At 44.6% G+C, this 10710-nt stretch overlaps 4 protein-coding genes across 7 annotated transcripts; 2 read left to right on the forward strand and 2 right to left on the reverse strand.

Moving 5' to 3' along the window:
* Positions 1 to 3: 3 nt before the first annotated feature.
* Positions 4 to 2650, forward strand: LOC108159082 (peptidylprolyl isomerase domain and WD repeat-containing protein 1). Of its 3 annotated transcripts, XM_017292036.2 has the most exons (10): positions 4 to 272; positions 339 to 542; positions 601 to 784; positions 850 to 1296; positions 1350 to 1652; positions 1716 to 1834; positions 1915 to 1920; positions 1987 to 2107; positions 2166 to 2385; positions 2446 to 2650. In XM_017292036.2, exons 1-10 carry the CDS (start codon positions 107 to 109, stop codon positions 2590 to 2592), a joined length of 1917 nt encoding a protein of 638 aa, XP_017147525.1. In that variant the 5' UTR covers positions 4 to 106; the 3' UTR covers positions 2593 to 2650. The 3 variants fall into 3 exon arrangements, with proteins under 3 accessions (XP_017147525.1, XP_017147526.1, XP_017147527.1); XM_017292037.2 differs by lacking the exon at positions 1915 to 1920; XM_017292038.2 differs by lacking the exons at positions 1915 to 1920; positions 2166 to 2385; positions 2446 to 2650 and having other exon boundaries at positions 1953 to 2071.
* A 1057-nt stretch (positions 2651 to 3707) lies between these two features.
* LOC108159533 (steroidogenic acute regulatory protein-like) lies at positions 3708 to 7183 on the forward strand. Of its 2 annotated transcripts, none has more exons than XM_017292908.2 (12): positions 3708 to 3773; positions 4344 to 4487; positions 4563 to 4711; positions 4782 to 4940; positions 5001 to 5054; positions 5123 to 5255; positions 5316 to 5449; positions 5645 to 5797; positions 5858 to 5962; positions 6029 to 6576; positions 6646 to 6769; positions 6830 to 6928. In XM_017292908.2, exons 2-12 carry the CDS (start codon positions 4388 to 4390, stop codon positions 6926 to 6928), a joined length of 1758 nt encoding a protein of 585 aa, XP_017148397.1. In that variant the 5' UTR covers positions 3708 to 3773; positions 4344 to 4387. The 2 variants fall into 2 exon arrangements, with proteins under 2 accessions (XP_017148397.1, XP_017148396.1); XM_017292907.2 differs by having other exon boundaries at positions 3733 to 3881; positions 6830 to 7183.
* On the reverse strand, positions 7086 to 7684 carry LOC108159538 (neuropeptide SIFamide). The gene is made up of 2 exons (XM_017292914.2): positions 7461 to 7684; positions 7086 to 7400 (listed from the first exon to the last, which is right to left on the reverse strand). Exons 1-2 carry the CDS (start codon positions 7591 to 7593, stop codon positions 7315 to 7317), a joined length of 219 nt encoding a protein of 72 aa, XP_017148403.1. The 5' UTR covers positions 7594 to 7684; the 3' UTR covers positions 7086 to 7314.
* Positions 7685 to 7787: 103 nt separating this feature from the next.
* Positions 7788 to 9692, reverse strand: LOC108159535 (testis-expressed protein 9). The gene is made up of 2 exons (XM_033391368.1): positions 8509 to 9692; positions 7788 to 8452 (listed from the first exon to the last, which is right to left on the reverse strand). The coding sequence occupies exons 1-2, from the start codon at positions 9105 to 9107 to the stop codon at positions 7858 to 7860; spliced, it is 1194 nt and encodes a 397-aa protein (XP_033247259.1). The 5' UTR covers positions 9108 to 9692; the 3' UTR covers positions 7788 to 7857.
* Between the last annotated feature and the right edge of the window lie 1018 nt (positions 9693 to 10710).

The raw sequence follows: 10710 nt of genomic DNA on the forward strand, positions 1-10710 counted from the left end.
AAGTGGCGCTGCATCCCTGGCATGCAAACGGCGCTAAAATTATTCACGTTCTCAGAAAACACTGCTTCGGCTTGTGTTTTTGTTTGTTAGGAAAATAGCGTGCAAAATGAGTGAAACAAACTCTAAGGAGGATCTGAAACGGAGCGCCCCAGCGGAGGAAGATGAACAAAATGCTGAACCTGCAGGAGAAAACGATGCCGATGGTGAAGATTCAACCTGGATTGGGCCAATGCCTTCGGAACAAAGTGCTGTGCCCGCCAAGAAAAAGAAAGGTAAATAATCAATGTTCTGTCAATTTGTTTGATTGCTTCTCAATGAAATGGTCATGCTTTGTGCAGTGCTGCCGTATGAACACATCTTCCTGGAGAACCTGCCAAACGCCGAGAGCTATGAACGGAGCTACATGCATAGAGACGTGATCTCGCATTTGGTGTGCACGAAAACGGATTTTGTGGTTACCGCCAGCTTGGATGGGCACATCAAGTTCTGGAAGAAGGGAGAGCTGGGCATTGAGTTCGTCAAGCACTTTAGAAGTCATTTGGGTAGGTGGACATGTAGTTTCTTTTGACATTCATATTCACAGCGTACGGATATTTATAGTTCCAATCAAGTCGTTGTCTGCAAATGCCAGTGGCACATTGCTCTGCTCGGCGGCGACCGATCAAACAGCCAAGGTCTTCGATGTGGTGAACTTTGACATGATAAATATAATACGCCTAGGCTACACTCCCCAATGTACCGAGTGGATAAGCGCTCCAGGAGATGCCGTCCAAGGACTGGCCATGTAAGCTGGTTCATTGAGAGCTGAAATGCTCAGTGGAGTAACTTCAATGATTATCTTATATACAGCACGGATGCGGAAAGCAACTTTATACACATTTACGATGGACAGAGCGGGGGTCAAGTGCTGCACACCTTGGAGAAGATGCACGCGGCCCCTGTGGTCGCCATGTGCTTCAATGTGGCCATGGAGACGGTTATATCGGTTGATCGTAAAGGTATATTGGAGTACTGGCAAACCCCAAAGTATGATTACAGATTTCCCCAGCGCCTGGTGAATTTCGACTCCAAACTGGACACAAGCCTCTTTGAGTTTGCCAAACAGAAGACCCAAGTAACTGGCATAGCAGCTTCGCCGGACGGCAAGCGTTTCGCCGCCATTTCCACAGATCGCAAGGTTCGCGTATTTCAGTTTAATACGGGAAAGATGATAAGAGTATTTGACGAAGCGCTCTCCACGTACACGCAACTACAGCAGACGCCGCACGCATTGCCGAACATGGAGTTTGGTAGAAGGTAAATTATATAATTTTTGATTTAAAATTTAACATTAATGGACGTTTTTTTAGAATGGCCGCCGAACGCGACCTGGAGAAGACGGCGCAAAATACCACACTTAACATTCTTTTCGATAGCACTGGCAACTTTTTGCTCTATCCAACCATGCTGGGCATAAAAGTGATCAATGTGGTAACAAATCGGTGCGTAACCATTTTGGGCAAGACGGACAACATACGGCCCCTGCAGGTGGCCTTGTTCCAAGGCAGGGTGAAAAGGCAGAAGGCTGCAATAACGCTCGAACAAGAGGCGAGCGAAAACCCAGCGTTGCACAACTATTTTAATGATCCAACAGCTTTTTGCACCGGTTACAAGTTAGTTTTAATGTTCGTCACAGACTGTCCGATTTACTTACACGTGTCTCATTCGTTTGCTAGGAAAAACCGCTTTTACTTGTACAGTCGAAGGTTGCCCTCGGATCTGCAGGATGTTGACCGTGATATATTCAATGAGAAGCCGTCGAAAGAAGACATTATTGCAATGCCCGAGGCCACAGGTATTCACATATTTCTCTTCTATTTAGTTAAGTGTTCACTAACAACTTTATTTTTTCCCTAACGCAAACACTTTTTCAAGACGAAGGTTATACTTACTCATATGTATGCCCATTCCAGATACATATTCATTCAAACTGCTTAATCATTTTAGTCGTGCAACGTATATATGAGAACGTGGTGCTACACACCACCAAAGGGGACGTACATATAAAGCTATTCTTTAAAGAAGTACCGAAGACAATCGAGAATTTCTGCGTTCATGCGAAAAATGGGTAAGATCTAACATATACTCAGTCTTTACTTTCCTTTTACACGGTCTGCATTATCCAGGTATTACAACGGGCATATATTCCATCGTGTTATCAAGGGATTCATGGTCCAAACGGGTGATCCCACGGGAACTGGAACTGGCGGTAAGTCAATCTGGGGTCACGATTTCAAGGATGAGTTCGTACCTAGTCTGAAGCATGATCGTCCGTATACGGTTAGTATGGCAAACGCTGGCCCCAATACAAATGGTAGCCAATTCTTTATAACAGTCCTGCCTACTGTAAGTATTTCAATATTTTGCCCGACTAGTTGACACTTTTTAAACCATAATTTTTTGTAGCCTTGGCTTGACAATAAGCATACTGTTTTTGGTCGGGTGTACCGAGGCATGGAAGTCGTTCTTAATATTTGCAACACAAAAGCGAATCCCAAAACGGACAAACCCTACGATGATATCAAAATAATATCAATACATTTAAGTAATTAGGCAAATTTTGAAATAATAAATGTGTGCTTTTGTCCCTCAAAATATTCTCAAATTCAAACACAAGATTTCTAATTTTCTAATATTCGAATAGCGTTGTAATCCTACATATTCGAAAATCTGTATGCCCCTCTCACTAAAGATATAATTTTAGTTTGTCTAAAAAGAAGAAGTTATATCTACAATTGGATCCTATTCAACATTTGTTTTTTCAGCTCGTCAGTTAGCAAAGTCTAGTGTTATGCGCCCAGATACAAATAATGTACTTAATATGTCTGAAGAATATCAAGAATATCTTTATGAATTACGAAATTATAAATTATAAAATTATCGAAATAGGGTATACAAAGGCCTATACACGCATCTTGTCTTCAAATACCAGCAACATTGCGACTGTTTTTTTGGTTGAGCACGTTTGTTTTAACCTTGTGTTATACAAAATACAATAAAAGCAAGGACTAAAAACTAGCCAGTTAACTGGAAAATTGATTAATCAATGGCCTAAAATTACGTGGTCCAAACATAAAGTTTTAGTTAGCCAGAATTATTCAACGGAATCTTAAAATTGAACAATATGGCTTTCAATCCTTGACGGAGAATAATTAACCTATTATAGGCCAAGGGGGTATTTCAATTTTGCACCGAAAATAATGAAAATTGACTAATTTTAGCGCAGTTCAGTTGAAAGATATAGTGTTTTTTTGAAGTTCATACGAAAGATGGCATGGTTCTACAAGAAGAATTTACAATCGATAATATTTTCCGCCATTTACCTCAAGTAGTTGGACCATTTAAAGATAGGGGGCTTAAGTGGGCTAAGATCGGTTTTTCATCATTACCTGTTGTTGTTGTTTGCCAAAATTGAGGCAAAAACTATCAAAGAAATCGCCGCAGCAGGAAAACAAGTCAAGTATTTACAACAAGCCAGTAAAGTAGACAATTGATTCATTAACAGGATAAAATTATGTGGGTGTAGCTGATAGTTCTGTCTAGCTAGTAATATTCCACGGAAGATCAAACACGAGGAATATGTAAAATAGAGCTTGAGTTCGTCATTATATTACGGTATATTTTTACAATGAGATGGTATGTTTCGGTATATTTCTGAGGGTCGGAAAGGCCACACTGACCAGCTGTTTTTGCATTGTTTTATTATTCCTTTTGTTCGTAAAAAACTTATAAAAGTAATACAATTAGATAGCTATTGATCCTATTATTATTATTATTACTGACTCCTGTTGTGGTCATTTTTATACTATAAGAACAAAGTGAAACGAATACTATTAGTTAAGGTAAATAGATTTGTATTCTCTTTTTGTGAATGATGCGGGTCAGCAGTTATAAAATTGTTTATGGCCGAAGAGAAAATAAAGAAAATGCAAGGTTTCGATTATTGATAATCTATAAACTGCAATGAATACGTATAAGAATAGTTCTGAGCTCTGCTTCCGATTGCGAGCCTGGTTTGTGGCTCAAGTCTGCTAACGTACATATACATATAAGAACATAGTAAATATATTTATAATTCGGTATAAGCCATATTATGTGGAGACTAATTCAATTCTTATCGGCGTAAACCTAATTGACTATTCATTTGCCTTTGAGTTAGTCATACATGAGCTCCTCTATAGGGGAGCTCCTTAGCTCTTTAGAGCTAACCTCCTCTCCCTTTGTTCTGATTTCTTACTATCAATCAAAGATAAACACAATGTAGGAGTTTTTAATTGATAACCAATATTCTGGTGTCGTTTTAGCGGATAATAAAATGAGCTAAGTTTAGTGAAAAACAACAACTGCCATGCCTCAAAGTGATTCAGTGGATGCCCGAAACGCTGCTCAGTTCATTTTGTCGAATGCGCGACAGGGGAATAATGCCTATCACATGCAATATGATATGTGTAAGTACAGCTGCAGCAAGCACATATTCCATACTTTCCATACTTTGGGTTAACTCGGTCGCATTTTAACTTCAGCGCGAGCACATTCTATTAACTTGATAACCGAGGACTTTCTTGCCGGCTACATGCAAGATGGACGAATGTCTGTGGTGCGACGCTTCTTCTGCCTCTTCGTTACATTCGACCTGGTGTTTGTGTCACTGCTGTGGCTCATTTGCATAGTGGTATGTCATTGATTGTGTTAAGCAAACGCGGTGACAGCAACGTTAAGCTTTGATTTATTTCGATTTTCAGATTGATGGCGATAATATATTCCAGGCGTTCCACAAGCAAATTGTGGAGTACACAATCTATACTTCGCTTTTCGATGTGGTTGCCATAGCGCTCTGTCGATTCATAGTCCTAATCTTTTTCTATGCCATGATGTACATCAATCATTGGTCCATTATAGCGGTATGTTCATATCTATGGAGATGGGTTTTCTGATACTGATAAGAGAATCCTTCCTTGCAGCTTTCAACGAGTTCTTCGTGCTTGTTCCTCATCTCCAAGGTTTTTGTTTTCAATGTAAGATATGCCATATTGCACACCCAAAGGAAATTTTTAAACAAGCATGACCTTTATTTTGCCTACAGTGGCTGCAAGCCAAGCAACAAGTTTTCGAAGTCATCCTCATAATCACATCATTTATACTGGCCTGGGGCGAAGCCTGGTTCCTTGACTGTCGGGTCATACCGCAGGAACGACATGCCCAGCACTATTTTAGGTGTAAGTGCTGTTCGGCTCCCTTCTTCCTTCAATATGTTAATTATTGCTATTCTATTGTAGCCCATATTTCGAATGATCGCACACCTTTGGTACAGCCGTCGATCTTGATTGAAAATGAGCGACCGCCACAGAGTGTGACTGATTTTTATTCACCGCTGGACACCGCTCGCCACTCTGACGAGGAAGATGAAGAGGTAAGCTATTCATGTATGCGCATTCTAAAAACATTTTTGAATAAAACACAGTTTGCCTGGCGACTATAAAAGATTCTGATCGATTCATTTTGACGGCAGCAAAAATACTGTTTCAATGTTTTCGGTAGTTGTATGGCTACAAATAGCAATTATTCTTCCTGTGAACTAACTTGCCCCTGTTTGGTACCGTTTCAGGATGAGGAGTATCACCAAATGGCCTTGGATTGCCTGCGCAAAGCCTATCAGATCATTGAGTCCAGTGACTGGAAGGTGGAGAAAGTAACCCACAAGGGCGACACCATTCACAGCATGCAGCGGGAAAAGACAGGAAAAATATACAAATTGACGGTGCGTTAGACTCCGCTTTCTCTGACTGATGTGTTAACAGGAATTTATTTCCTTTTGCAGGCCCGCATCAAGTATCCCGCCAAGGCTCTCATGGAAACTCTATTCTACCGCATTGAGGACTGTCCAAAATGGAATCCGGCCCTACTGGAATCCAAAATAGTGCGCGTAAGTGCATGAACAAGACTCCAGAGAATATCTCTGATCATATACAACATATCTTTCACTCAACAGAAAATAAATTCTTACACGGACATCACATACCAGGTGTCTACCGGAGGTGGTGGTGGCATGGTCAAGAGTCGCGACTTTGTCAACTTGCGGTCGTGTCGTCTATTTTACAATGGCCAAATCTGCGACGACGATGATGTGGCAAAGTTGAGCAGCGACGATGACGATGACAACAACAGCACCCTGAACCGCTCCTGCGAGGGCAGTGTCAGCACCATATCTGATGGCGACTCACAAACGCCCCTGCCCGGCAGTGTATCCAGTTGTCGGGCAAAGTTTCCCAACGCATCTGTAGGTCCCTCAACGCCCTTCAATACACTGGGCAACAGTCTGGGCGCAAAGAGTTTGGGGCCAGTTGTAAATTTCGATGAAGACCCACCGCCGTTGGACGAAGATGAGTTTTCAGATGCCAAAGAAAAATTGGATGGCGAAGCAGATAAAGAGACCATGACAAAGCCCAGCAGCGTTGGCAAGACCACGGATAAGGTTTGGATGAGCGCAGCGATTAGTGTGCAATACCCTGCCGTTCCGCCCACATCCAAATACACAAGGTGAGGCTGCACACAAAATGGAAACATTAGGTGATAAACTCATTCTCACAACTCAACATCCAATTGCAGGGGCGAGAATATTGTCACCGGGTTTGCATTTCGGGAAATCGTTGGAAAATCGGAAAGTTGCATCGTGGAATGGGTACTGTGCCTGGACCTGAAGGGGTACATCCCTCGCTACGTTCTGGATGCAGTGAGTAGTCGTTAACATTAGTCATTGAATGCCGGCCATCTTAAATGTTTTTCCTTTCAGGCACTCACCTCCTCCATGACTGACTACATAACGAATCTGCGCAAGCATGTAAACGAGCTGCGACAGCGGGGTCGTGGACGAGTGCCGCGGATAAACTAGCCCCTCGAGTGGGAGCGTGCAACCGAAATGGCCGGGAGCCCATATTCAAACTGTATTCTAATTGTAATCTAACTGCATCTCACGAGTGTGCTTGCGTAGAGTGGCCAGCAAACGATCATCTGTAGGAATATTTCAATAATTATAGAGTATGATCAAGTTCATTGCAGTATGTTTAATGATTATATGTATGTATCTATATGATAATGCGTAAGTTTTATGCATATGCACGGCTTATAAATGTAACATTTTACATGATTTTATGTCTCGGATTTCCCCATTTAGTCGCAGCTGCAGCCACAGCCGCAGCATCTGCCTGCCTGCTGCTGATATTTTATTAGTCGTAGGCTTGAGATCACTTCTAGGAGGCGCAGTCGGAGGGCGTGGTCCTATTTGCTATCGTTCTGTGGAAACCACATGGGACACGCCTCCATGGCCACCTCGCACACGGCACTCATCTTAGCATTGTCATAGTCTACATGAAAATCAGGAGTCAAGTCATTTAATGATCCCAAGGAGCAGCTCCGACACTTACCCAAGCCGTTGCGCTTGCCAAAAATGCTTCCATTGAAGGGTGGCTTCCTGTAGGCCGCCTCGCTGGAGCTTAGCAGAATGGCTGTCGCCAGGATGGTCACCAGCAGCAGAGTGAGTGTGAATCGGAGAGCCATTTTGAAGTCTTCAGTGAGCGTTGTGGGCAGTGTTTGACGATTGGTCCTGTTGTGAGTGGCTGAAGCGAGCGAATGGTTCTGTGTCCAACCAAGCAGCGGTCACGGCTTTTATACTGACAAAAAGGTCCGGCTGGCCCAGGATATGATTCCTTCCTAATTGAGTTACGGTGATAATTGAAACGAGATTGCTTGGGGACTTGTACCATAAAATTTAATTGCTATTCATATATATACATTGGTGTGTATTCTAGATAAAATCTCAAACTACGTCTTGGCGTTCCACTCCAACACCTTGTTGAACTCTTTCTCCCCGCAGCCAATGGCCACCGACTGCTCCATGCAGCTGGTCTGCCGCTTCAGGTTGTCGATCATGTAAAGCTGCTTCTTGTAGGCATTCAAGAGGTCGCCTCGCTGCCGTTTCAAAGCCTTGATGCGGCTTTCCTTTGTATTTAGTTCATTGCGGTGCGAGTCCAATTCGTCGCGTTGCTCCTCGCGTATCTTAATGAGGGCCTGGCGGGCGGACTCGGCTTCCTCCTGGGTGCGTGTCAGACGGTTCTCTAGATTCATGTTGCCCTGCTTCAGCACCTTGTTTTCGCGCTTGAGTTGCTCCAGTTCCCGCTGCTGGCTGGTGAACTCCTGCTGGCGCTCCTTCAGGCGCCTGTTGGCCTCTTCGCACTGCTGCTCGGCCCGCTGCACCTGCACCGACAGGTGCTTGTTGGAGTGCAGGCTCTGATACCGCTGACTCTCGGACTTGCGCATCCCCTTCAGGGCCTGGTCTAGCTTCTCCTTCTGGCGGTCCAGTTCACTTGCATGCTGGGCATGATCCTCCTCGAGTATGGCTACCTTTGCCTTCAGGAATCTGTGGAAGGTAAGGGTGAGTAGCTCTCTTTATCGCCCGTAAGCTGTCTCACTCACTTGATGAAGTTATCCTTGGTCAGCTGCTTCTTGGCCTGGCCATTGACCACAGTGGTGCTCTCCCGTCTCTTGGGGACCTCCATCTCCATTGTGTCCGACTTTACGCTCACGTTGTCGAGCAGTATCATGTCCAGCGAGGTGCTATCACTGAAGTTGGGGTTCCGGTACTTCACGATCGTCGCCGTCTTGCTGCTCTGGCCCCGCGTGAACGTGCTGAACTTGCTGTCGAAGCGGGCCGTCGTGGGCGAGGGAGTACCAGTGGACTTACCCTTCTTCCAGTCCGACGTCTTCGAACTGCTCAGCAGAGTGGACGCGGGTGCCGGAGGCGGTGGCGAGTTCCTGGCTGATGGCGAGACAGATCCCGCTCCCATTGCCTTTGGTGCCAGCTTTGTCTGGGCACACTTCTTCTTCAGCAGCGTACTCGGCCCCTTCTGCCGGTGGAAGGTACCGTTTCGCGTCCTGGTCAACCCAGCTGTGAAGCCTGACGGTCCCTGCGCCGGGTAAATGACGTCCGCCATCCCGGCCGGGGTCAGGGTCAACAAGTTGAGCTCCTGGTTCATCTTGAAAAGTTCCTTTTCGCGTGACAATAACTCGGCCATTGGTTAATATTAGTCGTAGGACGCACTCAGTACTCAGCTCTGCCCTGTCCCTCGCTAATATTTCAAACAATTATACCGATAATTTTCACAAAATCTCGTACACATAGAATTTATCCCCGAAACTAGTATTCCTGGGCTCTCCCGTGGCTATATCGAATGAGTTGTCGCCCGATGATGATGTGATGTGTTCGCCCCGAAGTAAATAAATCTCCCTGCCGCCAACCCAAAACAGTGACAGTTACCCCTGGCTACTTCTGGGAATGGCATTGCGCCCGTCCCTCCGGCTACCGGTGCCTTGAGTCCATGACAATGGGAGTTGTTGGGGGTTGTTTTTCCCCGTTTGTTCGATGGTCCGAGGTGGAGATTGTTGCCCCGGCGGACGTCCCCGCACGACAACTTCCACTTCCATGAACCATTGCACGGGCTTTGATGAACTTAATCAACATTTTGGCATGGAAGTGTGTGGGTGCCACAAATTCACAGAAATTATCAATCAATTTAAAGCGTGGGCGGAATCTTTCCATATGCTAATGTTCTTCAGAATTTGCATGATGTAATTCCACTATGAATAGATTTTTAAGAGCTCTGAAATAAAAGAATTGAACCATGAATTCCCCCTAGTCTTCGGTTTTTCTTATAGCCATATGTACCTGTCTCCTCCCATATTTCTCCTTATATGATTGTTCATTGTGAACATTTCATCCATATGAAATTCTCTCACGTTTTAGAACCATAATTCTCCACTTCCACTGAGGATCAACAAGAAGAACACGCATAATAATCATAAATATTGGTATAACTAAAAGTATAAACAGAAACGCACGACTTCAAGGGAAATGCCCAACAAGAGGACAACCATTCGAACCGTACCCTTCTTTATGTGCCACAGCTACCTGTACTTGTAACCGTGCCTCTATTTGTGCTCGAAGGGAGCTGGGATCCTGAAATGTAAATGTAAATGCAAGTACAAGATTTATGGAGAACAGAAACAAAGCAAACAATAAACAAGTAAGAAACTGTCGCCTAGCCATACAATTCCCGAACAAAGCTGATCAGTCGATTAGTATTACCCATGACTGTGGCTGTAGCTTTTGCTATATATGCCGTCATCAAGGTGTTCTGGTGACAGCCCACACATTTACCATAAAATTGCACCAGTGGACGGTTGCCAAGTCAGTTTTGAGCAAACCTGGCTGGCTAGCCCCAACTTTAGATGGAGCTGTGGCCAAGCATGACGACGCCCTGACCTGATATGGGGCTGGAACCTTTGTGGGATAGATGTGGCAGAAGATGACCAGTGGCCAACTGGACGCCTGAACCTCTAATTTTGCGAAGGGGAGGCACTCATTAGAAAGACGATCCCGGCTGGTAGGTGCAGCAAAGAGAGCCACCAGAGCGTGCAGCTCGGCTCGAGTGTTGCTGCTGAAAAACTGCCAACGACACCGAGGCAGAAGCAGAGTCAGACACAGAGATAGAGACATCGATAGCCAGACTTAGACTCAGGCAAGACTCAGGCTGGTATTGGCTAGAAGAGCGTACACTAAGAGACAACTTGCCAAACACTCCGAAAAACCCAGGCCAGGGGACTCCGAAAAGACTCTTG

Source organism: Drosophila miranda, chromosome 3, assembly GCF_003369915.1.
Source record: "Drosophila miranda strain MSH22 chromosome 3, D.miranda_PacBio2.1, whole genome shotgun sequence".
Lineage (NCBI taxonomy): Eukaryota > Metazoa > Arthropoda > Insecta > Diptera > Drosophilidae > Drosophila > Drosophila miranda.

Coding starts and splice junctions, on each gene's coding strand:
- LOC108159082 (XM_017292036.2), top strand. CDS start 107: ATGAGTGAAACAAACTCTAAGGAGGATCTGAAACGGAGCGCCCCAGCG. Junction 785..849: donor GCCGTCCAAGGACTGGCCAT/GTAAGCTGGTTC, acceptor TCTTATATACAG/CACGGATGCGGAAAGCAACT. Junction 2,386..2,445: donor TTATAACAGTCCTGCCTACT/GTAAGTATTTCA, acceptor AATTTTTTGTAG/CCTTGGCTTGACAATAAGCA.
- LOC108159533 (XM_017292908.2), top strand. CDS start 4,388: ATGCCTCAAAGTGATTCAGTGGATGCCCGAAACGCTGCTCAGTTCATT. Junction 5,055..5,122: donor CCAAGGTTTTTGTTTTCAAT/GTAAGATATGCC, acceptor TTTTGCCTACAG/TGGCTGCAAGCCAAGCAACA. Junction 5,798..5,857: donor GAAAAATATACAAATTGACG/GTGCGTTAGACT, acceptor TTCCTTTTGCAG/GCCCGCATCAAGTATCCCGC.
- LOC108159538 (XM_017292914.2), bottom strand. CDS start 7,593: ATGGCTCTCCGATTCACACTCACTCTGCTGCTGGTGACCATCCTGGCG. Junction 7,401..7,460: donor TGGCAAGCGCAACGGCTTGG/GTAAGTGTCGGA, acceptor ATTTTCATGTAG/ACTATGACAATGCTAAGATG.
- LOC108159535 (XM_033391368.1), bottom strand. CDS start 9,107: ATGGCCGAGTTATTGTCACGCGAAAAGGAACTTTTCAAGATGAACCAG. Junction 8,453..8,508: donor ACCAAGGATAACTTCATCAA/GTGAGTGAGACA, acceptor TACCTTCCACAG/ATTCCTGAAGGCAAAGGTAG.